General features: G+C 39.7%; 1 protein-coding gene across 2 annotated transcripts in view; it reads right to left on the bottom strand.

The window, feature by feature from the left end:
* The window catches only part of SLC25A26 (solute carrier family 25 member 26), a 124437-nt gene that overhangs the window by 67659 nt on the left and 31109 nt on the right, over positions 1 to 25669 (bottom strand). For both annotated transcript variants that reach the window (XM_029918872.1, XM_029918871.1), the window contains 2 exons: positions 20091 to 20195; positions 18476 to 18523 (listed from right to left, as the gene is read on the bottom strand). In XM_029918872.1, coding sequence (XP_029774732.1) covers positions 18476 to 18523; positions 20091 to 20195 — 153 coding nt within the window. The remainder of the gene's footprint in view (positions 1 to 18475; positions 18524 to 20090; positions 20196 to 25669) is intronic.

Genomic DNA, 25669 nt, shown 5'->3' with positions numbered 1-25669 from the left:
AAAAAAAAAAAAAAAAAAAAAAAGGAATGAACAAAGATCCCAATCCCAAACAGCGTTCACCACATGTGATTACAAGTCCAAACTCAGTTTTTATACAACTTGGGTACAAGATAGAAAATATTCTTTACAAGGCAGTTAAGCACACTTTTTATTAGAATGCTGCCCAATACTGACATATCAATTCCATTACTCTCCTCTTCCTTGTTCTAAGTTTTATAAAAACAAGGATTATTCAAAACTGAACTCATCCAGAGATAGGGATCCACTCCCTGACTATTCATTTATTTCTACACTTGCTAGTACTTAAGCAATTTCAGTAATTTTCAACCACTGATGAACTGCTTCACAAATGCATATACAAAACAAACAAACAAAATGTATATGCATGCCCTTCAACAGTAACAGGAGTTCTCTGAGGGCAAAATCTTTGATCTCCTCTGTTGTATCCACACACTACTAACTCCATAGCTCTGTACCCCACACTCACTCCATAAACGTTTTCAGGTGAGCTAAAGAACACCGGCTCACCACCTCAGTCACACTATTTTTCTCACAACATGGTCAACTTCTTTTGAGCTGCAGGGTACAAAGAAAATTTCCACCATGTCTTTGGCATTAAAAGTTTCCCATTAGGGAAGTCTTTGGTGACTTAGTAAAGCATCAGACTCTTGATTTCGGCTCATCATAATCTCACAGTTCATGAGTTCAAGGCCCGCATCAGGCTCCTCACTGACAGTGCAGTAGAGCCTGCTTGGGATTCTCTTTCCCTCTCTCTTTCTCTGCCCTCCCCCATGTGTGTTCTCTCTCCCTCCCTCCCTCCCTCTCTCTCTCTCTCTCAAAATAAATGAATAAACATTTTTTAAAAAGTTTCACATTAACTCTGAGGTTTGCAGACCTGCCATTCCAGGAAGGCAGTGAGAGATTAAGAGTCACATAATCCAGTTCTAGGTTTTATCTTCACCAAAATGAGAAGAATGATCTTAGTAAGTCACTTGAGGTCTTGTAATTTACAGGACATTGTAAAGATAACAGCTTTTTTTTTTTTTAATGTTTATTTATTTTGAGAGAGAGTGAGCTCATGAGCAGGGGAGAGGCAGAGAGAGAGGGAGAGAAAGAATCCCAAGCAGGTCCCAGGCTGTCAGCACAGAGCCCAATACGGGGCTGGAGATCATGACCCACACTGAAATCAAGAGTCAGACACTTAATGGATTGAGCCACCTGAGTGCATCCATGCTGGGATAAAATAAAATACACAGCACCTCTGGCTTCTTCAAGTCATAAATGTCACAATTAGTTCTACTACCTGGCAATGTAACAGCAATTTAAAAAAGCAAAAACAAAAGAACAAAAATAACTAGTGACCCAATCTATAAGAGGAAGTGATCCTTCATGCTGAATCCAAGTTACAAAAGAAGTTTCCATCCCACTGATGCGTACATATTAAAGGCAGAGAGTAATTCAACAGAAAGTAGGTCATTCTTAGAAAAATGGAAGAAAAAGGTAAACGACTTGATGTTTTAGAATGTTCTTAGTCCTTCTGAACAGTTCTTTTTTCTTTTTAAGAGATGTTTTAGGAAGGAAAAAAAAATAATGGAAAGCAAGGCATGTAGTCTCAGGGGGTTTTCTTAGATAGCTCTTCCTCTCAAAGAAAGAAACAAAGATAAATCAAAGCACCAGGTTTCAAGACTGTTGGTCAAAAATATGGACACAAATCCCTGAGTAGGGAAAGAAAAACAAAGACCTTGCGGATACAGAGCAAGGAAACAATACAAATTTGTTCCAGATACAGACCCAAGCAAACATGGTCAATGGATTTTTCACAAAGGTGCAAAAGCATTCAGTGGAGAAAAGGATAGTATCTCTGACACATGCTGCTGCAACAGGACATCCATATGCAGAATAAAAAACACTGCCTTGAACCTCCTCACTCCTTAAATAAAAATCTCAAAATGGATCACAGACGTCCATGTCAAATGTAAAACTACAGAACTTGTAAAAGCAAGCGCAGGAGAAACCCTTCGTGACCTGGAGACTGGGGAAAATCCTCAGACCCAACACCCAAAGTGCAGTTCATGAATGAAGAGGTAGCAAATTGGACTTTGTCAAAATGTAAAGCTTTTGTTTCATGAATAATAGTGCTGAGGGAATGAAAATTCAAGCTACAAATAACCAAAGGGACAAGGGACAAGCATCCCAAACATAAAGTACTTTCAAACACTACAGTAAGAAACCACCCAATTTAAAAAATGGGCAAAAACCTCAAAAGATACGTCACCAAAGAATATATAAGGACCAGGGTTGCTCAGTCGGTTAAGCGTCCTAGTCTTGGTTTCAGCTCAGGTCATGATCTCACGATTCATGAGTTCGAGCCCTGCATTGGGCTCTGCACTGGCAGCACAGAGCCCACTTTGTTCAGCCCCTCAGTACCCACCCACCCTGCCCCTCCCCTGTTCATGCGGTCTCTTTCAAAATAGATAAAGATACACACACACACACACACACACTCACACAGACACACAACCAATATGCACATGAAAAGATATTATCATTACCCAGTAGGGAAATGACAATTAAAACCATTATATGAGATACCATTACACATACACACCTAGTAGATGGCAAAAATCCAGCTCAAAACAAGTGCTAGTGATTCAGAGCATGTATGACTAGTGGGAATGCAAACTTATACAGCCACTATAGAAAAAAGTTGGGCAGTTTCTTATAAAATGACAAAAAAACTTGCCATAAAGCCCATTCCTATCTGCCCTAGGGAAAGGAATCCTATGTTCAAACAAAAACCTGTATCAGAAAATTTATAACACTTAGTGTCATAATGACTCCAAATTGGAAACAATTCAAGTGTCCGTGGATGGGTCAATGGATAAACTGTGGCATAGCTAAACAATGAAATAATTAAAAGGAACAAACTATTGATACCTGCCAATGACTGGGCTGAATCTCAAATCCATTATGCTGAGTGACAGAAACTAGTCTCAAAGGTTGTACACTGTATGATTCCATTTAAATAACGTTCTACCAAGAAGAAAACTACAGTGATGGAAAACGGATCAGTCACTGCCAGCGGTCACCAGCAGGGACATGGACAGAACCACTAAAAAGGGACAGGATAAGGGACTTTTAGGGATGATGGAAATGTTCTGCACCCTGATTGTGCTGATGGTTATACAAATGGACACGTGTATTCAAATTCATAGCTCTGTACACCAAAAAAGTCAATTTTAACAATATAATTATTTAAAATATCAAATAAACAATAACTACTTGTTGTTCTTGCCTGAAACAGATATAGGGGAGCGGGAATGAAGTATAAAAACAATGTATTTCAGAGAGTCTGAGTGGTTTAGTAGGTTAAGCGTCCAGCTCTTGACTTAGGCTCAGGGCATGATCCCTCACAGTTCATGAGATTGAGCCCTGCGAGGACCTCTGGGCAGTCAGCCTGGAATTCTCTCTCCAGCTCTTCCTCTGTCCCTCCCCCACACACGTGCGCACGTGCGCTCTCGGTCTCTCTCTCAACAAATAAACATTAATAAAAATGTATTTCATTAAAAAAAATCTTTTCAGGCCAATAAAAGATCCTAGATGCAATAATACACCTCAAGTCTATATCTCAGTTTCTAAATATCACTCCCTACTAAAAGCAAATAAGGGTTCCATGGAGAGGAGCTGATTACAAGACCAGGATACTGTGTTACAACAATAAGGAAGTTCTTCAAGATTAATGGGGAAAGTGCCCTGCAAACAGAGCAGTAGGTTTGAAGAGACTCCTAGTGGCCAAATGTGGGACAGTCTGAGCATCAGGAAGAATAATGCTAATGGCTTCTAGTTACTGAATAAAAAAGAACCCATGACTGTAATGATGGTTTCACTTTAAATGAGTGACCTGTATGGTGCATGCGACATCTCAAACTGTTAAAAAAAAAAAAAAATCCAGGAGTCCTTATGGCTATTTTAAACAGGAGATGAAGCTAGAGTGGGAGGTAAACGAGGAGGTGAGGAAGAAAGCTTCATTACAGAAGATTGCCAGCTAACAAATTCAGAGAAAAATGACAGTACTAGGAAAATCATCATTTTGCAATCACCAATGCAATGAATGCTTCAGGCAAGAAGCATCCACAGATGTTCACACTATTGGGTAAAAGATTACTGGGCAACAGGATAATCACATAATCTCAAAATATCACCCCAGAGATTACTTGGTAACAGAAGAGAACTGAGCTTACAGAGTACAGAAAACTAAAGAACACCAACTTCATCAACTGACTAAACTCAGGCTTCGCCAACAGGGGGTCATCGTGTGTCTTTTCGGGTGAAGCAAGATCAGGTGGTCAGTGTCACCCATGCAGTATCCATGTGCACACATACACACCTTCAACCATAGTTTTGTCACGAGGAAATGCGACTGTTTTTAGAGCAACTCTCCAAGAACATCAATGTCAAGGGAGGACAAAAGGTTGGGGAAACCTAACAACCAAATCCGTGTGTGGTCCTTTACAGGATAATGGAGAGAGAAAACAAGTTATAAAGCTTTTATTATTGGGACAACAGTAAACATTATACAAGGGGCCATACACCTGGTAATAAAATAGATAATAATGTAAGATTATGGGTATGACGATGGTATGGTAGTTAAAAGAAGCATTTCTCCATTCTTAGAGGAGACATATAAATACTTAATAATCAAATCAAATATCAGCTACCTACTTAAAATGTTTCAGGAAAAAATAGACAAAAAGAAGGATAAGGCAGACAAAGCAACATGTTCATCAATGAATCTTAGGAAAATAAAACCTATTTTATTTCTGTAAAATTTGTTTTTCAAAAGAAAACGTGGGAGATGAAGTAGAAAAAGAAGGTGCTACTATTCACTTTAGAATGTACTCACTCATACCCCCAACAAAGAAAAAATATATGTATACTGTTATAAAAAGAGCATAAGGGTTCAAAGAATTCAGAGTCCAGCTCTGCCTTCTATGAACTATATAAGTTTATAAAGATCAAGTTACTTACACCACTGTCAATTTTCTCAGTGGTATTAAATACACAAATATCTGTTAGTTCATAAAATGGTTTACAAGATAGTGAGAACTTAGCAATTACCAGAGGTTACTATATATATGCTATGCCTTCTGATGTTTTTACTTGATCAAAACTGTTCCAAAACTTAGTGGCTGAGATGTGTTATCTACACAACATACAATTTTTTTTTCAGATTCATATTAAAGTTCTATAAGGATGAAGAAAAGAACTTTTGTAAACAACTGTGTAAACCAACAAATAAATGGCACAGAGTATAACTTTCATAAAATCTTGGCTGCTCAACAGAAGACACACCAGTTTCCTCTAGGCACAGACATTATCGATATCTTCTACCTGGCCAAAGACATACTTAACATACCCTATAAAAACAATAAACTTCATTCCAAAGTGATTTTTAACTTGGTCATCACTCCATCCTCCCAGATAGAGGTATGGAAGAATTCATGGATAAACAACAGGGAAGACTCATAACATTGTGGATCAAGGTCAAAGGGAGCTTTATCAGAAAACTTGGTTTTCAGTTTAAAAGACTCCTGTACACAAATGTAATCATTTACTTCTCAAATACAATTAGGATGCACACTAAACTGATAAGATCAAAATGCTTCTCTAAGAATCATAATTCAATGATATAATCCCTTCTTGCCTAAAAAAATCAAGGAAACACACTTAGGTCAAAGAATGCTTGTGAACAGTTATCAAATGCTATTAGTAAGAACCTTTATAAATTTCATAGGCACTAGAGACAGATAGTCACATGAAAAAAAAAAGTCAGTATACAAGAAAGGCCTTAAATAAATGAGTTATATCCTTGCTTTATTATGCCTTAAAACATTTTCATTAGGTGAAGACAGTAAGGCATCAGAGGTGTAAGCTTGTCAAGGGAGAGCTGTGGTAGAAACAGAAGAATAGGACCCATCCAGTCTGGCTACAAAGCCCAAGCCCCAAACTGCTATGCTCTAAGACCTCCAGAAAACGTCAAATCCAACCCAAAGAAGGCAGTGCAAAGTCCAGACACAAAGAGGGACCACACTAGACGAGAACAGAATGATGGAAGATTCTAAGATTCCCAAAGGAAAAACAAAGTCAGTACAAAAAAACAAAAAGATGCTGAGGTTGTCACACTCAAATATATGAAAAAGGTAAATAAAGCACTCTCAAAAAGCAATTAGAAACTTCAAAGTTCACGCCCCAAATGTTCAGCAAATTAAAACATGAGATAAATTTTACCAACTGATGGAGTGCAAGAAAACCGTCTATTTGAAACCTCTCTTTCAGGGTGACACAGGACCCACACAAAAGGGATTGCAGTTGACCCTTGAACAACACAGGTCTGACCTGCATTAGTCCCACTTACAATTTTTACCCTTACAATTTTCTTAATTTCTTAATTTTCTTTTCTAGCTTACTTTACTATAAAATACAGGGTAGTGTACAAAACGCATAATATATATGTGTTAGTTGGCTGTTTATGTCATCAGTAAGGCTCCTGGTCAACTACAGGCTACTAGTAGTTGAATTCAGGGGGAGTCAAAAATGCACATTTTCTACTCCCCGGTCAACACCACTCTTAACACCCACGCACATGTGAAGGGCAACTTAGAACCCTAGCACACGACTTGTCCAGCTGATCATTTGTGAACCCTCAATACAAACACTAGTTCACAGAGCTCAACTTTTAAAACCAATCCAGAAAAAGTCATGGAAGAAGTGACTAGGGGTGATGGACAGGGCAAAACTGACGGGCAACTTGACAAACTGAGTAAAGTGCAACTAAGAGTCCATCCAGAAAGTGGGATTTGAAAGTCAAAGAGGGTAAGGTGGCAAAAAGAAGTGACAGCCTCAATTCATAAAGAGAAAGTTACAAGACGCTAAAGTTTGTAGGATAAAAACTGAGACACAAATACATGACTTAAAGTTTCCAAAGTAACCAAAGGAATAAAATTTATGTAACTGGAACGCTAGAATGAGGTATGCTTGGGAAAGAGCATAAAGTGAGCTAAACCATATATTTCATTCCAAAGCTTCAATAGATTGTATGTAAGGTTGACAAATTAGGAAACAGATATTAAAATGTTAGCCAGAAATATGGATGCCATAAGATGAACTAAATGCAGAAACAGTTAAGAGACATTATCTCCAAAGAGTGAGAAAGGAATGGAGAAGGAACACAGGAGACTGGGGCTTCTCATCGTATGTTCTACATTATATGACATGTCGCCAGGTGCATGAAGCTTTACTTTGATAAATATTAAAAATAAAGTAATAACGTTTTAAGTTTAACTAGTCATTATTTTAGAAGATCATTTAAAAATAAACTATTTCATGCAATGTCTTCTAGCATTCTTGGTTTTTCAGCTATTTTTAAAAATAAATTATAGACATTCAGAAAAGTCACTAACATGGTATACCTATGTTACATACAGGCTACACCCAGCTTTCCCACATCTTAACAAATTAAATAACCAGAGTGATTATTAAAACCAGCTACTAGTACTGCAGCAACACAAGGAGCTAAACTGCACATGTCCCTTGAACTTCACCAGTCCTCCCTAAGGTCCTTTCTGCTCCAGTGTCCAGTGCAGCACTCACCTGTTGGGTCTCCTCAGTCTCCTGCTGGATGTGACAGTTCTTTCATCTTTCTTTCGGTTTCATGATTTTGACAATTTTACACAAAGTCTCTCAATTTCAATTTGCCTGATATTTTCTCTTGATCAGACTGAGATGATACAATTTTTGGCAAGACGACCAAAGAATTGATACTGTATTCTTCGTGGTGCATCATACTGGGAGTGCAGGATGTCAATATATCTTATTACTGGTGATGTGAACGTTGGATACTTTTGAATAAAGTAACATCTGTCAGTTTTTCCAACTGTACAGTAACTATATTTTCCTTTGCAGCTGATAGATACCTTGGGGGGGAACACTTTGAGACAGACTTTCATTTTTGCTAAGTTAAATATTACCTACCAGTTCTTTTCTGTTGTTTGTTTGTTTTTAGAGATGCACAATGAGGTATTTTTGGATAAAGTAAGATAATGTGTAACATTTGCTTCAAAATAATTTAAGCGAGGGGTGTGGATCTGAGTACAAATCAAACAGTATTGGCCAAGAATTGATAATTGTTGAAGCTGAGTGATGGGCCCAAAGAGATTCCTTTTACTAACCTAGTTTTGTCTATCTTTAAATTTTTCCACGAGAGAAATTTAAAAATCAGAACCAAAATAAAATCTGTGGATATGTATATCAAAAGATAAAACAAATTTATTTATTTAGGAACCTTGGATTTAAAAACAGTATTATGTTTGGATTTTCATTTCTTGATTCAAACCACTTCTAAGGTAACAAAGCTCCCAAGTTCCTGTAACAAAGTTTCTGCCACCAACATTTAAAACACAGGCGTTGTGCGCCCTCTAGTGTGTTATTCTATGACGACTTCTAGATCGACAAACCCAATTTAAAAAGCAGAGTATTTTCACAAAGGAGAAGGAACAGCTTTCTCTCTCACCACTTTCTGCTTTCCTACTCTTCAATGAATTATCGGTTAATTACTTAAATACCAAAAACATTTCAATGCCAAAAACAGTCAACTTTTTGCCACTATTGTGTTGTTTCTCAGAACCATGCTGAAGCCCAGGGAAGAGGACAGAATCCAAAATCAGTGAAAGCAGTTTTAAGCCATCTTAACAAAAATTGGACGATGTTGAAACCAAATTAATGTCTCATTTAGAAGCACCTGGTGCTTATGTGATCCCATTTCTACCTTTCGGAATGCTAATCCTTGGAAATGGTGCTCCACCTCAAGTCAACAGATTTGATCCAAATCACTTTATTTTCCTGACTTACTGAAAAATTCCAAGAAGAATGAGCAGTGAATTTATCTGTGAGACCTGAGCAAGGAGCGAAGTATAACAAACAGTGGCTGTGGATCACAGCGGCCCGACCCGAGCCTCCGGTCCTGACACACACTACCTGCGCTGCTCCCCGTTCCCAAGCCTCAGGCGGCTCATCTATCTGAAGCTTAGAAAAATATACGTGATTGATCAAAATTCACATCATGATTATCATTATATAATCCCAAGATAATATACAACCAGGGAGCCAAATGCACAATCATTTTCAACGGGTCCTTTAAATGATTCCCTTCAATCACAGTACTTGAATTACAGATAAAAATTCTAGATTTTCTTCAAATCTGGTTTTCTTAATATAGTTTCTTAATACTCCTTACAGGATACTGTTTGTTCATACAGTAAGATACTGTACAGTACTCAGAATCCTGCTTAATGTTTGACCCACTGTGTTCAGTGTATATCATTTGCCTATATCTGATGGAAGGATTTTCTTCATAAGTAACAGTCATTTACTGTTTTCTTATGTCATTTCAAAAAGTGTTTTAAATACATGACAGATTCATAGGAAGAGCCCTTAACTAGAAATGACAAAATTAAAGGCTATTTGTAGAAGGCACAGGAAAACCAGGAAATATGGTAAAAGACAAGAAAATCTCATTTGAAGCGCATAAAGTTTCTATGGCAGAAGACCACTACCTTGCCTGGGATTTGGTGGGACTCCATCATTCTTGACAAATCTGTCTTAGCCTGAGCATCTGCCGGAGATTATAAATATCTAAGCACTTAAAACTCGTCTATTTCTAAGAAGCAAGTATGATGAAGTCAAGGATTTGTCCATTAAGGATTTTCGGAGTTTGCTACTTATCAAGCCCTCTTCTAGATGTGTAGTTAACAGAGGGAACAGAACAAACACAGGCACTTGCACTCACAGTGCACATATTTTTGGGGGGAGGGTAGCAGGTAGTAAGTTTATAAACAAGAAAAGATTATTTCAGATAATGGTGCAAACTAGGGTAATGCATGCTCAAGGCTGTAGCAGGTATATTTTGGATAGAGTGATCACACTAGGCCCCTTGGAGAAGGGACATGAGAACTAACACCTGACAGGTTAAGTGCAAATCACATAGATACATGGGATTTTACAGACTTGCGAGCCACTGACCTTCATGAACATCCCTATCAAAGCCAATTCTCGACACTTACGTGCTCTAACTGTTCTTTTAAAGTCAGTTGCTGAGGACATATTTTCCCCAAACTCCTAGCACTAGACCCTACTTAAAGGTATAAGAATCAAAGATACTATTAATTTGAAATACTATTTTCCTCCCTAGAAAAATGTATCTGCATATAAAATGCAAAATATACAGCTGACCACAGGGTTAAGATCATGGGTTCTGAAGTCCTCAGTTCTCTCCTCTACTGGATCTAAGACTCTGAGTGAACCATGACCTTATTAAAGTTCAGTTTCTATACAGTAGGGGTGTTTCTGGTTACTGGTAAGACTGTATAAAACACCACACGTGAAGAACTTAGCACCGCAAATGGAAGAGTAAGTACTTACGCAAGCATCAGCTAGTACTTAGAAGTGTGATTTATGGATCTTTTTAAGGAAAGTTGTCTACATATGACTGTATCAACAGGGGTACCCTGAGATCTTAACTTTAAAATCAAAACCATATAGGGGCACTTGGGTGGCTCAGTCAGTTGAGTGTCCAGCTTTGGCTCAGGTTATGATCTCACGGTTTGTGGGTTCGAGCCTCACGGCAGGCTCTGTGCTGACAGCTAGCTCAGAGCCTGGAGCCTGTTTTGGATTTTGGATCTCCCCCTCTCTCTGACCCTTCCCTGCCCCTGCTCTCTCTCTCTCAAAAATAAATAAAACATTACAAAAAAATTTTTAATTAAAAAATAAAACCAAAAGAGTATAAAAAATAAGTAACTTCAAAGTCAACTCTTGTTTTCCGAATAATTAAAATTTGGGATTAGAACGAGACCACCAGATGATTTTTAAAGAAAAGCTTCCACACTGGTGCCCAAAAAAACCAAAGGTAACAACAAAGAGTAAGAACAGACCTCACAGTTTATAGAGCAGAATGAAATGTCCAAAACTGTGGCCAGGTTAAGTGTTTTGGATGCTCTGAACACCCCAAGTACCCAAGTATGGGCCGAGGTGAGAGGTGTATGAGATGGGGTTTCCTTTCTGAAGAAATGGAACCTGGGCTAGAAAAGCATGAATACCCAGAACTCGGCAGACACTGAAGGCAACTCAGTAACATCCAAACCCACCCCCTCTCTGCCCGGCTTCACCTCCTACAATGGAAAGCTACATGCTCAACTTCCCTCCCCCAAGCAACTTGGGAAGACATTAAGTAAGGTACCTGGCCCCCAAAAAACCTTTTGTTTTCTGTAAACAGATTGACAGGATAGTACTGCCTCCAGCCCTTCCCCATTCTTCATGCTTAGAAGGGGGCTGTGATGCTTAAAATGGTGCAGCCATTTTGTGACAATGAGTGAAGCATCCAGAATATTAATTAAAGTTGACCAAGAAGCATGAAAGAGCCTAGATCCTGTACACTCTCATCTAACCAGTCCCCAGTCTCAGACTGACTTATGTATAGGTTTCCTGTTATGGGTGGAAGAGGGAGATGTGTGAATAACCCTCATCTGCTACAGCCAACAGAAACAGATTTTCTGTTATTTGCATCCTACACGCCATGCCATCTACACTGACACACAAAGATGAAGGAAGAAGATATTTCCCATGGGATGAAAAACACCGAGAGAGAGATACTTCCAACACTACAGTTTCTGTGTTAGCTAAAACGAAGAATTAAGAGATCGTTTCCACCTTTCACCAGCAGTTTTCTTATGTGCATGTGCAGAGTCCGGACCCTGCATTTACAGGCCGGTAAATCTGTACACAGGACCTGGGGTCCCTTCAGGACAGCACAGCCACCGTGTGACAATGGAAACAGGCAACATTTTCAAAACTGCACAGAGCAAATGCAATGTGTCCAAAGAATGAGAAAAGTAAATAGCAGCTGGTTTCTTGTAAACAAAACATGAGAAAATATGCACTGGAGGGCTAAAGTAATTTTTCTATATTAAGGTAATTTTACTAAATTGCTCTTTCTAAAAATGCTTATTTAAGAGATGATGAAAAACTGCAGGCTAAAATCCATATTTAAGGAGTATAATTTTAGGTTCTCCAATTAAAGGATGAACTATCACTCATTCTTCATAGACCATCTCTACAGTATGAAGTTATCATAATATAAATGCAAATAAGTGACTCATTTTATAAACCTCTGTGATTAAAGGGGATAGTTCATTTTCATTTGTTTAATATCCTCATTAATAAGAACGTCCTGTTACACATTTACTGAAAGCCTGGATAATAAAACAATGGAAAAATTCCAAAAACAAAGACATTTTTTTTCTTTTCCCATGAAGCTAACATTATGGAATTTTAACAGATGTTCTATTTGGTCATAGTTAATAAAATGAATTATGTAGGATTAAAACACGGTTCAATATGTTTGCACTGGAGTTTAAGCGAGAAACAGTTTCACATTAAAAGTTTGAGAAGGTTTATAATCACCTTTTTCCTTTTCAGTGGAATTCCCCCTTGGAGGGGGAAATAAGGGAATTATTACAGCAGTGACCACTTTTCTGATGAAACCAGACTTATGCAAACTATCTTTTCAAGGTTTAGAATGGAATCTTATAAAATCATATGTTCTTCGGTGCTTCGTCTGCTGTCTATAACGCAAAGGTCTTGGCGTGGAGCGGAGCCACCGCCCTGCCTAACCCCCAGTCCGGCCGGAGTTCCCTCAGCATTCCCAAGGGGGCGCTGTGTCCAGCAGCAGCTGAACAAAAATTAACCAGACTTGACAGAATAAAAAAACCCAACAAATATTTACTGAGTGCTAACTCTATGGAAGGCTTTACACTAGAGCGTGCCTGCACATGCTACAGAGAGGGAAAAATCCAATAGCTGTTTTCAAGGCAAATCATACGGCATCTGATTAAACAAGGCACAATTATGTGTAGTCAAACAGAACTGAAAGGTAACGTCAAGACAAAAGAGAAAAAAGTAAATCAAAGAAAACCATTTCATATAAACATAAAGATACACAGCACTGACACCAGGAGAAAAAATCCTTTCTCATCTGCACGGTTTTTTCTCTTTCTACTCTCACGAACGCAGGAAATAGTACATAGGCTGAAAGGTGGCAAATAAGATAAGTTCTAGCTACAGTTGTTTTAAAACATCTTTCAATGGAAAACATTCAAGTGTCGCAATCGCAGTAAGAAAAGCCTTCCTCTAAATGGGTAAACTTCCTTAGGAAATAAATTCCAGTAAATTATCAATGTGACCCAAAGAGAATCATCAAAAAATTTTTTTCTAACATATTTACATTAGGAATTTTGACCAGCTCAACCACCAACTGGGGCAACTTTGACATCATTACAACCAGTGTGTGGTTTCGCCTACGTAAGTAGCCACTGAATACAAAATCAGCTGCAGGTTGCAGTATGTTAAATGAACACAAAATCCCTCTCTCCAAGACACTCAGATAAACACTCCCCAATTGTAGCTGAGATGCTTTATAAGTAGTTCCAACAGCTGGCCTGTAATTCACACACAATTGTCACTCGTCATCATGAAACGGCATTCAGATGCTTAAATACAGACAGATCCAGGGTGTAAGACAGTTCAAGGACCCCAGCAACCTGGAGTGAGGTTTCTCCATTTCTGAGTCCCCTGGCAGGCCACACTGCTCTCATCCTTCTTTTGTAAGATTGCCGTGAGAGTTCAAGGACAACAGTCTATGTGAGGTTCCTAGCACAGAAGGGCCAACGTGAGCGCAGAGAGGTTAAGAAACTTGACAAGAGCAGACAGCTGAGACGGGCCAGAGTTGCAATTCACACTTAGGTGTTATTTCCTGTCAAAAGCCGTTGCAGTTCCCGCGCATACTAAACACATCCCACATGGCAGGCTTTGGAGAAAGCCCTTCACATGATCTCCCCATGCCATTCTCACAAGAACTTTAACACAGTAGAAAGAATCAGTTCACAGTAAAGGAAAGAAAATAGTTCTGAGATACATGTTCATATGCCCAGTGTCAGAAGGAAAATGACAGTGAGATCAGCTCTCAGAATGCTGGTACCGTCCGTCAAGCAGAGGAAAAGAGGGTCTGCAGTGCTAACACAGGTGTCACCCCGTATTTCCATGAAGGTCAGTTAGGCCATATGTCCATATGTAACAATGTTACAAATGCTGGGGCACTGGGGGGGCTCAGTCAGCTAAGCGACTTCAGCTCAGCTCATAATCTCAGGGTTCATGGGTTCAAGCTCCACCTTGGGCTCTGTGCTGACAGCTCAGAGCCAGGAGCCTACTTTGGATTCTGTGTCTCCCCCTCTCTCTCTCTGCCCCTCCCCCACTCTCTCTCAAAAATAAACATTTAAAAAGATCAAAACCATAAATGCCATCCACCTTTAGCCAAGCAATCTCACTTTTGGTACTTACCCTACAAACATCTTCAACCACGTACAAAATGACCTAAGAGCAATAATATCCACTGCAGCACATTCATAAGGTCCACCAACAAGGAACTGGTTAAATAACCAATGGCTCATGTCTACCATGGAGAACCATGCAATCATAAAAATGAAAGTAAGATCTTTATGAAGTGCTAAAAAAATAATCTCCAAAATATTTTGGCTCAAGAAATAAGAGGCAGAACACCTACGACAGGGGGTTTCTGGAAAAACACACACAAGAGATTTATAGAACATAAGTAGTTGCAGGAGCAAAGAACTGAGGGGGCAGACAACAGAGCTGGGAGACAGACGGAAGGACATTCCTGAGGCTTGATTCCTAAAGGTTCCCACTTCCAGACCCTACATGAGGGGGGTCCCCGTGGTCTAAAACAGGCATTAAGGGTAACTAAGTTTGAAAAGCTGCCATGTCAGGGGCACCTGGGTGGCTCAGTCGGTTGAGCGTCCAACTTTGGCTCAGGTCATGATCTCACAGTTCGTGGGTTCGAGCCCTGCGTCAGGCTCTGTGCAGACCTTCAGCTCAGAGCATGGAGTCTGCTTCAGAGTCTGTGTCTCTTTCTCTCTCTGCCCCTTCCTTGTTCACCCTCTGTCTCTCTCTCTCTCAATAATAAATACATATATAAAAAAATTTTTATTTTGAAGGAAGGAAGGAAGGAAGAAAGGAAGGAAAGAAAGCTACCATGTCTATGTGCGAGTGAGCTTTTCAATCCGTGGTGATCTCGGCCCTAAAAGGAGAGATCCAAGGCTTCAGTGCACCCCCAGACAGGCCAAGGGACTTGTCTGGCCTGCTTGAGTTTGACGGCATGTGTGACAGAGTTTGGGGGGAGGCCTGCTTTCAGTGAAGCCTGGTGGCAGAGCTATGGGGAGAGGGGAAGGTCATCCTCACATCTCTCCTCTACCATAAAGAAGCCAGGAGTTATCCCTGACCACAGTGGCAACATCCTTCCACGGAGGCAGCTCCAACCATCATCTTACCATCAGATTTATGCAGACAAGAGTCAAATGCCAGCCATTTATCCTCAAACCCCAGGGCACACATGCCAGGCTCGCCCAAGGTCCTCTCCCATGTGCTGTCCGTCAGGCCCCTGGCAAGCACCCAGCGAGGGGAGACATTCGACCGCCCCGCTGGCAAACACCCACCTGGGTGAGCCCCTGCCTGCAGCAGCCCCACCTGGCCTGAGGCGGAGGGAAACCACCCTGGACTCTTCTGTGGGCATAAACACTCAATTCTGTTGAGCTGCTAAGCCGGTACACAGGTGCTTTTACAACCCTGTGCCTTTGCTCATGATGTTCCATCTCCTGTCTCCTCCTCTATTTCCAACTGCCACTCCGTCAAGAGTTAAGTCAACATTTCATTTTTCTCATGCCACAAACACTGAGTGCCACCCAAGCACTGTGTCCTCCACCATCTCGGCTGCACCTCACACTTGCATATCGTTATGGTGCTGTGACATGTCTACTCCCGCCTGTTTTCTCATGACAACGTGAATCCTTGAGATTCCACGATTCCAGAAACGTTCCGCATGGTGCCCAATTCACAGGAGGCAATCTTCAAATGCCTGCTAAGAAGAATCTGTGAACAAAGCCTATTTGCTGAGCTTAACTTACGCCTACTTGTTTTGCAACAACTTGCCCTTCTCGGCTTTCTTCCTCTTTAGAAGTCCTTCTAATCCACGGACCAGATCCTGAGGCTGCTCTCCACAGAACTTTCTGGACAACGGATGCTGTGAAATCGGCCTGGCTGGGAGGGCAGCTGTGGATTCGCTCTTCATTTCCTTCTTACTACAATAATGCCGCTGCACTACACTGTTTGGCCCCATCTAATTTGGCCGAGATCATGAGAAAAATAAATACTGAAGGGGTGAGGCATATAGTATAATCTGCTGACCCTGCTTAGACTCAGTCTAAAGTTCACAGTAACTAAAATAATTGAAGAGAACAGAAAGGATAAGCACACAATCTCCACAAACATCAAGTGCAGCGGAAAACACGGGACAGCATTCACAAAATCTAAAGAACACACATAATCTCTTATAATGCACGGATTCAAACTCCAATCTCATTCTAATGGGCTAGGGAGATAAAACTTGTTTTAAAGAAAAAATTGTACAGAGAATAAACCTATAAGTTTCCTGGTGATTCTCACTCAGGCTTCAATGTATTTTCTTATTGAAATAATCAAACAAGCTCCTGGCAAAAAGATGTGATACTGGTGAGAATAATGTAAAAACTGAAACTATTTATAATGCAAAAATTTTGTTTAAAGCAGATATATCACTACTTATTTTTCTCATTTTGAAAAGAAGCTATGTTTCATTCAGCAGTAATTCTTCTCTCGTTCTCTCAGAGAATCTGTACAAAAGCAATATTTCAACTAAAATCAGATCTGAAGGATCTTTTATGAAAACGCATAATGCAGAAGACCCCAATTAAATTTCCAACAAAGCACTGCCATTTTGAGTAAACAAAGTCATCTCAGTAGGGTCACACGATTTGCAAAAACTGCAGCCCAGAAATTAATTACTAGTGTGACATATGTCAAAACAAATTTTTAAAAGAATAGAATGTAGTTGTAACCATGTGTTTTATCCGTTTGTATGCAAAACCAGTATTGTCGGCATGTAAATATATTCATTGATTCAGCATCCCTCAGAAAAATAAGAAAGGTTCACTGGCCCCCTGGTCTGCTGCATCCAGGTGAAAGCTGAGCAAATCACACGTGTTTAGTGAGTCAGAAAATAAGTACAGAACAAAGAGCGCGGGTGATATTTCTGAACGAAAAAAGTCATCGTCACACAAACTAATTTTGCAACATTGTTTTCCTTCAAAAGAAGTTTTTTCCAAGATCTAAATCAACTACACCACACAACATTAAAGGTTATTATTCTGAGGAAATCATGTTTAAGAAACATGTAACACTGCTTCTATTTCATAAAGAAGATTGTAATCTATAGAAAAAAACACACACACACAATCAAAAACTATCTGGCAATAAAATTAGGGATTTCAAGCCATTTCAAAGTTTTGCTAACTAATGACAACATTTATTTAAATTAAAAACATTTTTGTAAATGCAAACATGTTCCTGACCAAGGAACTCCAAATAGAAAAAAGATACAGGGCACAGGTACGCAGATTCCCGTGTTTTCTTTAATAGAAATTTACGTCCCAATCCCTTTCACAATGGATATTCAGACCAAATCATCACCATGTACATTTTAAATACCTTACAATTCTACATGTCAACAGTATCTCAATACAGCTGGACAAAAATCCTAGGACTTAAACTCTTAAAAAAAATTTTTTTTTCAAAGAAAGAAAATTATGATTATGTCCCAAACCAAAGACTTGTCTGAAATCTTACATAAATCACCCTTTAAACTTCAAATTATTGTCCTCTATGTGAGGCAAAAATTAAAACATACTTCATAGGAGAAATATACTGAAATCACTTTGCTTTATCACCCGGAAGAAGAAGAAAAGCACTGAATCCCAGAATTTTCAAGTCAGAAGTCCCAGAAGGCGAAGTGGCTGCTCAGGGACACTGGGTGGCCAGCCACCCGCAGGGACAGCGGTCCGGGGCTCGCAGCACCTTGTGACTGGGACAACAGCGCCTGCGTGATACACTTTTGAGACACTTGTCTCTTAGCGTGCTGCTTTCATGACCAATTTCTCATTGATTCTGTGTCCTCTGGCAATTAATTTGGCATCTTAACTTTAGTGGTTGCTTCTTACTATTTCAGCCCAAATGCACCTTCAGCCACCCTGTCACCAGTGAAGCCATAGGGTGGGTGCCGTTCTGACCAGTGGGACTGCTCTGTTAGCAAACCTGTTCTACCCATTCATTAGATCTAAGAACCAGGATAAGACTAAACAGTGTTTCCAAAAGTGATCAAAATATCCCTTTTTAATTTTTTTCAACCAGTTTCTCTGAATGAATTTGCTGACCAAGGCACAACATCCTTCTGCACCTCAGGACTGGGAATGAAGCGAGTTACCTCTCTTAAAACCGTGCTGGTGTAGCCTCGATACAGTCCGTGGATGCCCTGAAACAAGCAAAAGGCCGAGAGCTCAGAAACTTAGAATCGTGGACTCGGCGTCCGGCGGGGCTCCTCGCGTCCGAGTGTTAACGCCTGCACAGTGACCACACTCCATAAGAGGTCACTGATAACGCCTGCACAGTGACCACACTCCGTAAGAGGTCACTGACCTAAGTATACAAAGCTCGGGTCAACACCCTTTAAAATGGGAACGTCTCTAAGAAAATCAAACTGACTACTTCAGTTGCTTTCAACATTTCTGCTCCTGAAAATAATGCTTCAGATGATTTCAATAAAATGTATTTCCAAATTCAAATGCACACAAAATGCCAATCATCCTTTCCTATAAAAACAGAATTATATCTCAGAGTTTCAGTCAGAAGATAACAGAATTCATTAATAATCTCTCCAAAGTGATAAATATCTCTGGATAAGCCTTGATTTATTTAACTGTTCACAGGATTCACAACAGAGTCCCTCTACTGGATCGATCTCATGATCCTCTGATCAAATACTCACTTGTTTCCTCACCTAAGTGACAAAAAAAACCATTACGAAAAACTTTTCTAAAACCTAGACCCAGTGAAAGGTCCATGTGACTGAATACAGTTTTAAAAAAGGAGGGAGGGGACTGCTGAAAAAAACTACAAAGAAAAGCAATCTGACGATCCCTAGTGACTTGGCCAGCAAGAATGACCTCTGACCCATAGCAGAACAGTAACAAGTAAAACAGGGATTTTTCTTAATGTTTATTTCTTTTTGAGAGAGAGCGCTCAGGGGAGGGGCAGAGATGGGGGAGACAGGATCCAAAGCAGACCCCGCACCTTGAGTGCAGAGCCCAAGGCGGGGCTCAAACCCACAAACCGTAAGATCATGACCGGAGCCGAAGGTGGACACTTAACTGAGCCACCCAGGCACCCCAGGAATTTTAATGTAATCATAATGATGCTTGTCACTACGCCCATTACTGTTCTCCTCTTCCTCGGATCCTCAAATTCTACAGTAACATCTTAATATGGTATCTTAATTCACGTCACATTTTTATGATTTATTCCATGTCTGATTCTAAAATTACTACAGGACAATGACAATGTAGGCAGGACATGTATGTGGTAGTGGCATTCAGTATGTGTTGTTTAGAAATTTGGGGGGAAAATATTAATATTAAAAATTGAAAACAAAGGAAAGGCAAAAATAACCTTAGCATCAAGAGCTGTATTACTGAGCATTAAATTTATCTTTATGGTCTCTTCTAAGGTTCCTGGGATGAGAACCAGGGTGTTCATATTAGCTACCATAAAATCTCTCTCAGGGCGCCTGGGTGGCTCAATCAGTTAAGCGTCTGACTTGGGCTCAAGTCATGATCTCACGGTCCATGAGTATGAGCTCCGCATGGGGCTCTGTGCTGACAGCTTAAGAGCCTAGAGCCTATGTTGGATTTTTTTTTTGTCTCCCTCTCTCTGTTCCTCCCCTGTCTGCACTATGTCTCTCTCTCTCTCAGAAATAAACATTAAAAAATATTTTTAATGAAATCTTTCTCAAGAAAGAAACAGAGTTTAAAAGCAAATCTCACCTCTTGATATAAGATGTTAGAGAAAATCTGAAATGTTCTCGAAGAAGCAGACACCTGTGTCCTCTGCTTGACCACTTCAGAAGGAACGCGAATCAGACAGGCAACCTAAAATATATACTTTCATTAATCACATCCTAAAAAAGAAGTAATTGCTATGAAGACTGAAGTTACTCTCATAAGCAAAACAATACAGTCAAAAAGGAATAATCCAAAAGGTCATTGCAAGGTATCAGAAGGCATTTTTTTCGACCTAGAAACCTCAGACCCTTAATGGACATGCATTGTTTTGTCAGCCCAGAACCTTATCTCCCTTGTGCTTAGAGATCCTCACACCTCCTGCCGTCTTAACCCATCTTTCTAGAAGTCCCTCAGTGGCAGGAAACACACGGACTTATTTTGAACTCCCAGCCCCTAGAACAGCATCATCCAGTGTTCACATGCCAGTCGCTTCAAACAGGCCGAAAGATGACCCAAAGGGGCTTCTGCTTTCCTGTAAATAATGCAGACATCAACAGAAGCAAGACCGACCGCCAGCTGGTTACACCCCCTCTTCCCTCTCACTCCCCATCCCGGCCTCAACTAGCTGCCAACCCCAGCCCCCTAGACCCGGTCCCCACAGCCACGGTGCAACAACTAAGGACAAACACCAGGTACTCTTGGGTCCTGCCCCAGCATCCGAGTTGACATAGGTCCTGAACAGACCATACTCACATCTGACTGGTCAACAACCAAACTCCAGAATGGTTAGGAAATTTTCTTCTTTGTACTTAACATAGATTACCGATACAGAGAGTTACATGAAGACTTGAAAAAAACCAAGCGGGATTACAGGTAATGTTTCTTCTTTTCTGTCAAACTGCGTGTCTAAATTCTCCACCATAAACAGGTATTATTACCTGATGAGTTTCATTAACATAATATCAAAGAGCACAAACATGTTATGGTCCAAAGATTTTAATTGGAGAAAATAAAATGAAAGGACTAGTTTAAATTGTGCTTTTCAGTGCAAGCCTACTTATTATTAGCCTTGACAAATACCAATTTTTAGAGATAATGACACACACAAAAAACAGACTAAACACTTTATCACTAAGGCCTAAAACTGGGTATAAATCATGTTATTCTTGATAAGAGTGCAAACTTTTAAATCCGTACTTCTAAGCCAGAACAGAAAACAAAGTTCACTGAAACTTACACGAACCTAAAAGGATAGCTCACAGCCTCTAAAACTCATTAAAGAAATGAAAATAAATAAATAAGGAAAGAGAAAAGAAAGAAAAAGGCTAACTCCTTGTACTTCTCAATTCAAGAGGTCAAGAATGAAATATGACCCCAATATGTCAAGAAAATAGGAATGGTCTACTTCTGCAGCCCGGCATAAATATTTATGGAACCTCATGCTTCATAACCCTTCATGTTCTTACATCATGTTTTTATTTCTTAAAAATACAGAAGCAAAACAAAAACTTTGAAAAGGTTCTTAGATGAAAAGCAATCTCCCTAACTGAAGAGGTACAAAGCACCCGCACGGCTTCCTGACTTCTGTGGCAGGGCAATTTTGGCATGAGAGAGGCCACGAAGCAACGCCTCTATTTCCTCCAGTAACTCCAATGCCTTCGATTTGGTTTTCTATTAACTCTGATCTTTCTTAGATTTGAATCCGAGCTACAACAGAGTATTTCACTGCACAAGAACAAAAACACATTACAGTATTCTGATTCCATGAAAGGAGATAAAGATAATGTCATCCCTGGGTCTCTCAGTAAATCCATTCTTTAGAGCATTCTTTCCTCATAAATCTGGGGCTCAGTATGAATCCATGACACAGGAATGGTGGCATTTTCATTAGTTCCAAGAGTGTCTTTTATGTTAAGGGTCTATCAAAAAATAAAACTAATAAAAATAAATCATAAAGAAAATTTATGTCACCATCTTTTATCCACATTAAAATGCAATACTGGCTTCATTAAAATTAAACATGCCAAAAATAAGATAAACTTTAGATTAAAAATTGATTATAATAAAGCTGCTATCAAGAATTTTTTCTTTGACATTAAAAATAACTTACCTGATATGGTTTTTAAATTTGTTTTTATAATGGAAAGCTGCAATTGTCTCCTTTTAGTACTTATTAAACACCAAGATACAAAAACTACAAGTTGTAAGATTAAGTGTGTACAAGGGGAAAAACTACTGTAAACTTCGACCTCTCATTTGGTAAAATAGGTAAAAAGAAAGAAGGTAGAAGGCTCTCTGATGGCCACGGCCTCGGCCCACTGCCCCACACCTCACTGCCAGCGCGTTACAGCCTCCCCTCTGTCCTGTCACTCTTGAAATGCTCTTTGAGGTCACTGGGCATTACCGATAGTACCTTCCATTAACATTACATCCTTTCCCCCAAATGTTTTCACATAGCTCACAATCATTTGCCTGATTTTTATTTTTCTACAGGGAACTTAATCAATGACCTGTAAACGTGCTCTGATAGGAGAAGCCAATGGTCATCATGTTAAATACATACCAGCCTGAGAGAGAAGCTACAGAAGGTCAGAGCACTACTTGGTTTAGGAAGTTAGGATAAAACCCACATGTTTTGGTTACTGTCTCCAGAATTATTTCCCATCAAAGATTTATCGTATTTACATGCATCTAGTAAACCTAAAATTTCAAAGTTTAGTATCAGCTGATTCTTTGTGTTTAGAGAGGCAAATCTATGTCTGTTCAAGAGAAACCTAAATAAACTGAATACAGCCAAGGTTTAATCATATTCACAGAAAGCTGCTGTGGGCTTGGCAGAGTAAACTCCAGTGTGACGAATTAGTAAGAGGGAGAAAAACCTCACGATGCTCTGAAAAATTCTGAAATGTGAAGTTTTCTTACTTGTATTTTATTTCACATTCTTTTTGGAATTCTCAAATTCTTTCTGGAACACAGGTTTCCAAATCTACCATCTCTTTCTGAACCACCATTTAAAATCAAAATCCCTGTAACTGATAACAGTTCATCTGTGTGTCAATTCTGCCACCTTCTGGTCACAAATGGAATCACAGCTATTAATAAAACCATCCTAACCAATTTCCAACTGCAAATTTACCATCCTTGGGATTTAAATTTAATCCACTGATATGGGGACACAAGTTCATCATACCTTTCTTATTAGATTCTTTCCACTTACATAAAGAGCCAAGAGGAATTAGAAGAAAAATTTTAATTTTTGTAGGGATTAGTCTCCTGCCTGACAAAATTATTGTTCGTGACAATCCAGACACCAGACTGAAGGTTAATAGTCTTCTCAACAAAAATTATACCATCATTTAGATTTTGTTTCTAAAAGTTATTCACAGAATGTTACACAAGACTTAAGCCGTAAATGGCTTTTCACTTTTGTTCCTTTCTGTAACAGAAACGAGCCCTGATTTCCCAGGAGGTGACAAGAGCCCCAGGGCAGATGCATACATATCTACTCACAAAAAATCTGAAAGTGGAGGAGGCTGTAATTTAACTACATTAGTTTCCTATTGCTGTTCTAACAAAGTACCACACACCTAGTGGCTTAATTCTACTCTCATAGGATTCTGGAGGTCAGAATGCCAAAATGAGTCTTACTGAGTTAAAATCAAATTGTCAGCCAGCTGGTATTCCCTCTGGAGGTTCTAAGGGAACAACTATCTCCTTGTGTTTAGAGGCCACCTGCATTGTGGTTTGCGGTCCCTTCCTCTCGGTGGAAGATGAAGCACAGCCTCATAAAACCTCTCTCTGACACTTCTGCACTCCACTGATGAGGATGTTTGTCATTACTTTGGGCTCACCTAGATATAGTCCTGGAAAATCTTCTGTTCTCAAGATCCTTAACTTTTATCTTATTTCCAAAGTCTCTTTTGCCATTTTAAGTAACATATTCACAGGCTTTAGGGCCTAGGACATCTTTAAAGGGCCATTATTCTGCCTACCATGGTAACCAACAGCACATTTTCGAACTCCACCCTTTTCTTAAGAAACCCACCAATCAGAGTTCACAGTATTACCCAAGTAATACACTTCTCATCTCCACTTCTGCCATTTTAAAAATATTACATCAAAAGTAAAAAGTACACACAGAGGTACTTGTCTACTTATTCTACAATGGTGTTTTAGTGTCCACAGCAGCTGTGAAACCCTGAACAAGTCACTGAATTCTGTGAATTTCAAAGTCTTCACCTTCTGAAATGACTCCCTCCAAAAAAATATGACTCTGAAATTGTGCTACATAAAGCACTTTGTGGGACATGTACTGGAAAATTGGACACTTTAGAGATCAGATGCTAGGCTGAGCACTTTTTCAGTGATGTATCACTTAATCCTTACAAAAACTGTGAGCTGAGTAGCATTAACCCTGCTTTTGAAGGTAAAGAAGGTTAGGTACATGGCCTACAGACACACACTGTTGTGTTCCGAGCCTGAGGTGTGTCACTGGACAGCTATGACCCATACTCTCTCTCCTTGCAGAGGTGGTCAATATACTCTCCAGTTACTTAATAAATGTAGCCAATTTATTATTCATACACCCCTCAAGGACAGGGACAAAAATGTGCTATTCTGTTTTTCAGCATCAATCACAGTATTAGGCATAGAAGAGGCATTCAAATCTTGAAAAGTATACAATGACAAATCAGAGCAATTTTATGGTAGTGGCATTTAATTCACGGTGCTAATAAGAACCCTAATCGTAACAAAACAGCATCTGAAAAAGTAAAGACTTATCACTGACAAAGTGCAGATGCACACAGAAGTGGCTAATCCTGCCTTCAGCAGTTTGGTACTTGGAGACGAGTCTTTGGTTTTCCATTTAAGATGCAGGGGCACTAACTGACCAAATAGCTCTCCTGTGGCTTGAAAGGGTTTCACCCTCATCGTCTCATATGAAAACCTTGTTCACAGTTTCTACAAAACTGAACTGAACCTTGTGTTCCAAAACCCGACATGGTTCTTAAATAACAAGCCAATACAGTTTCCCTTCCCTCTCGTCCACTAAGTAAACAAGACAGCCAATGAAATGCACTGTCCTAAATCACAAATCAATACCATCTGAACTAATACGCATACTACATTAGGGAGAGACAAGCAAATCCAGAAAATAGAAAATAATCTGAAATGTGTTAAAGGAGGAAATCATCAAGAAATTGGAGGGGTGGTGGGGCAAACGCACGTTCATGTATGTACTCAAAGCGGGGTGATCAGGAGACAATGGCCAGGCCCAGATGGCCTCCCTGACCCTGCCATCCTCCTTCCTCTTCTGCCCCCTCTGCACCTCTGCTCAAGCACACGTGGCTGGGACAACTGGAAAGCAGGACAGGCTTCCTGACTTCACATAGAAGCCTCCATTGCAGAGTTTAAGCTTATGCACAACACACACACAACATGGTAACAAAGGCATCTATGAAGCAATACGCAAGGGAGGAATGCTGCTGGAAGTGCTTTTAAAAAGAATTACCATCTCGGGCACCTGGTGACTCAGTCGGTTAAGTGTCCAACTCAGGGTTTTGACTCAGGTTATGATCTCATAGTTTCAAGAGTTCAAGCCCTGTACTCGGCTCTGTGCT

This window comes from Suricata suricatta, chromosome 12 (assembly GCF_006229205.1).
Source record: "Suricata suricatta isolate VVHF042 chromosome 12, meerkat_22Aug2017_6uvM2_HiC, whole genome shotgun sequence".
Classification (NCBI taxonomy): Eukaryota; Metazoa; Chordata; class Mammalia; order Carnivora; family Herpestidae; genus Suricata; species Suricata suricatta.
This window is presented reverse-complemented; position numbering and strand designations above follow the sequence as displayed.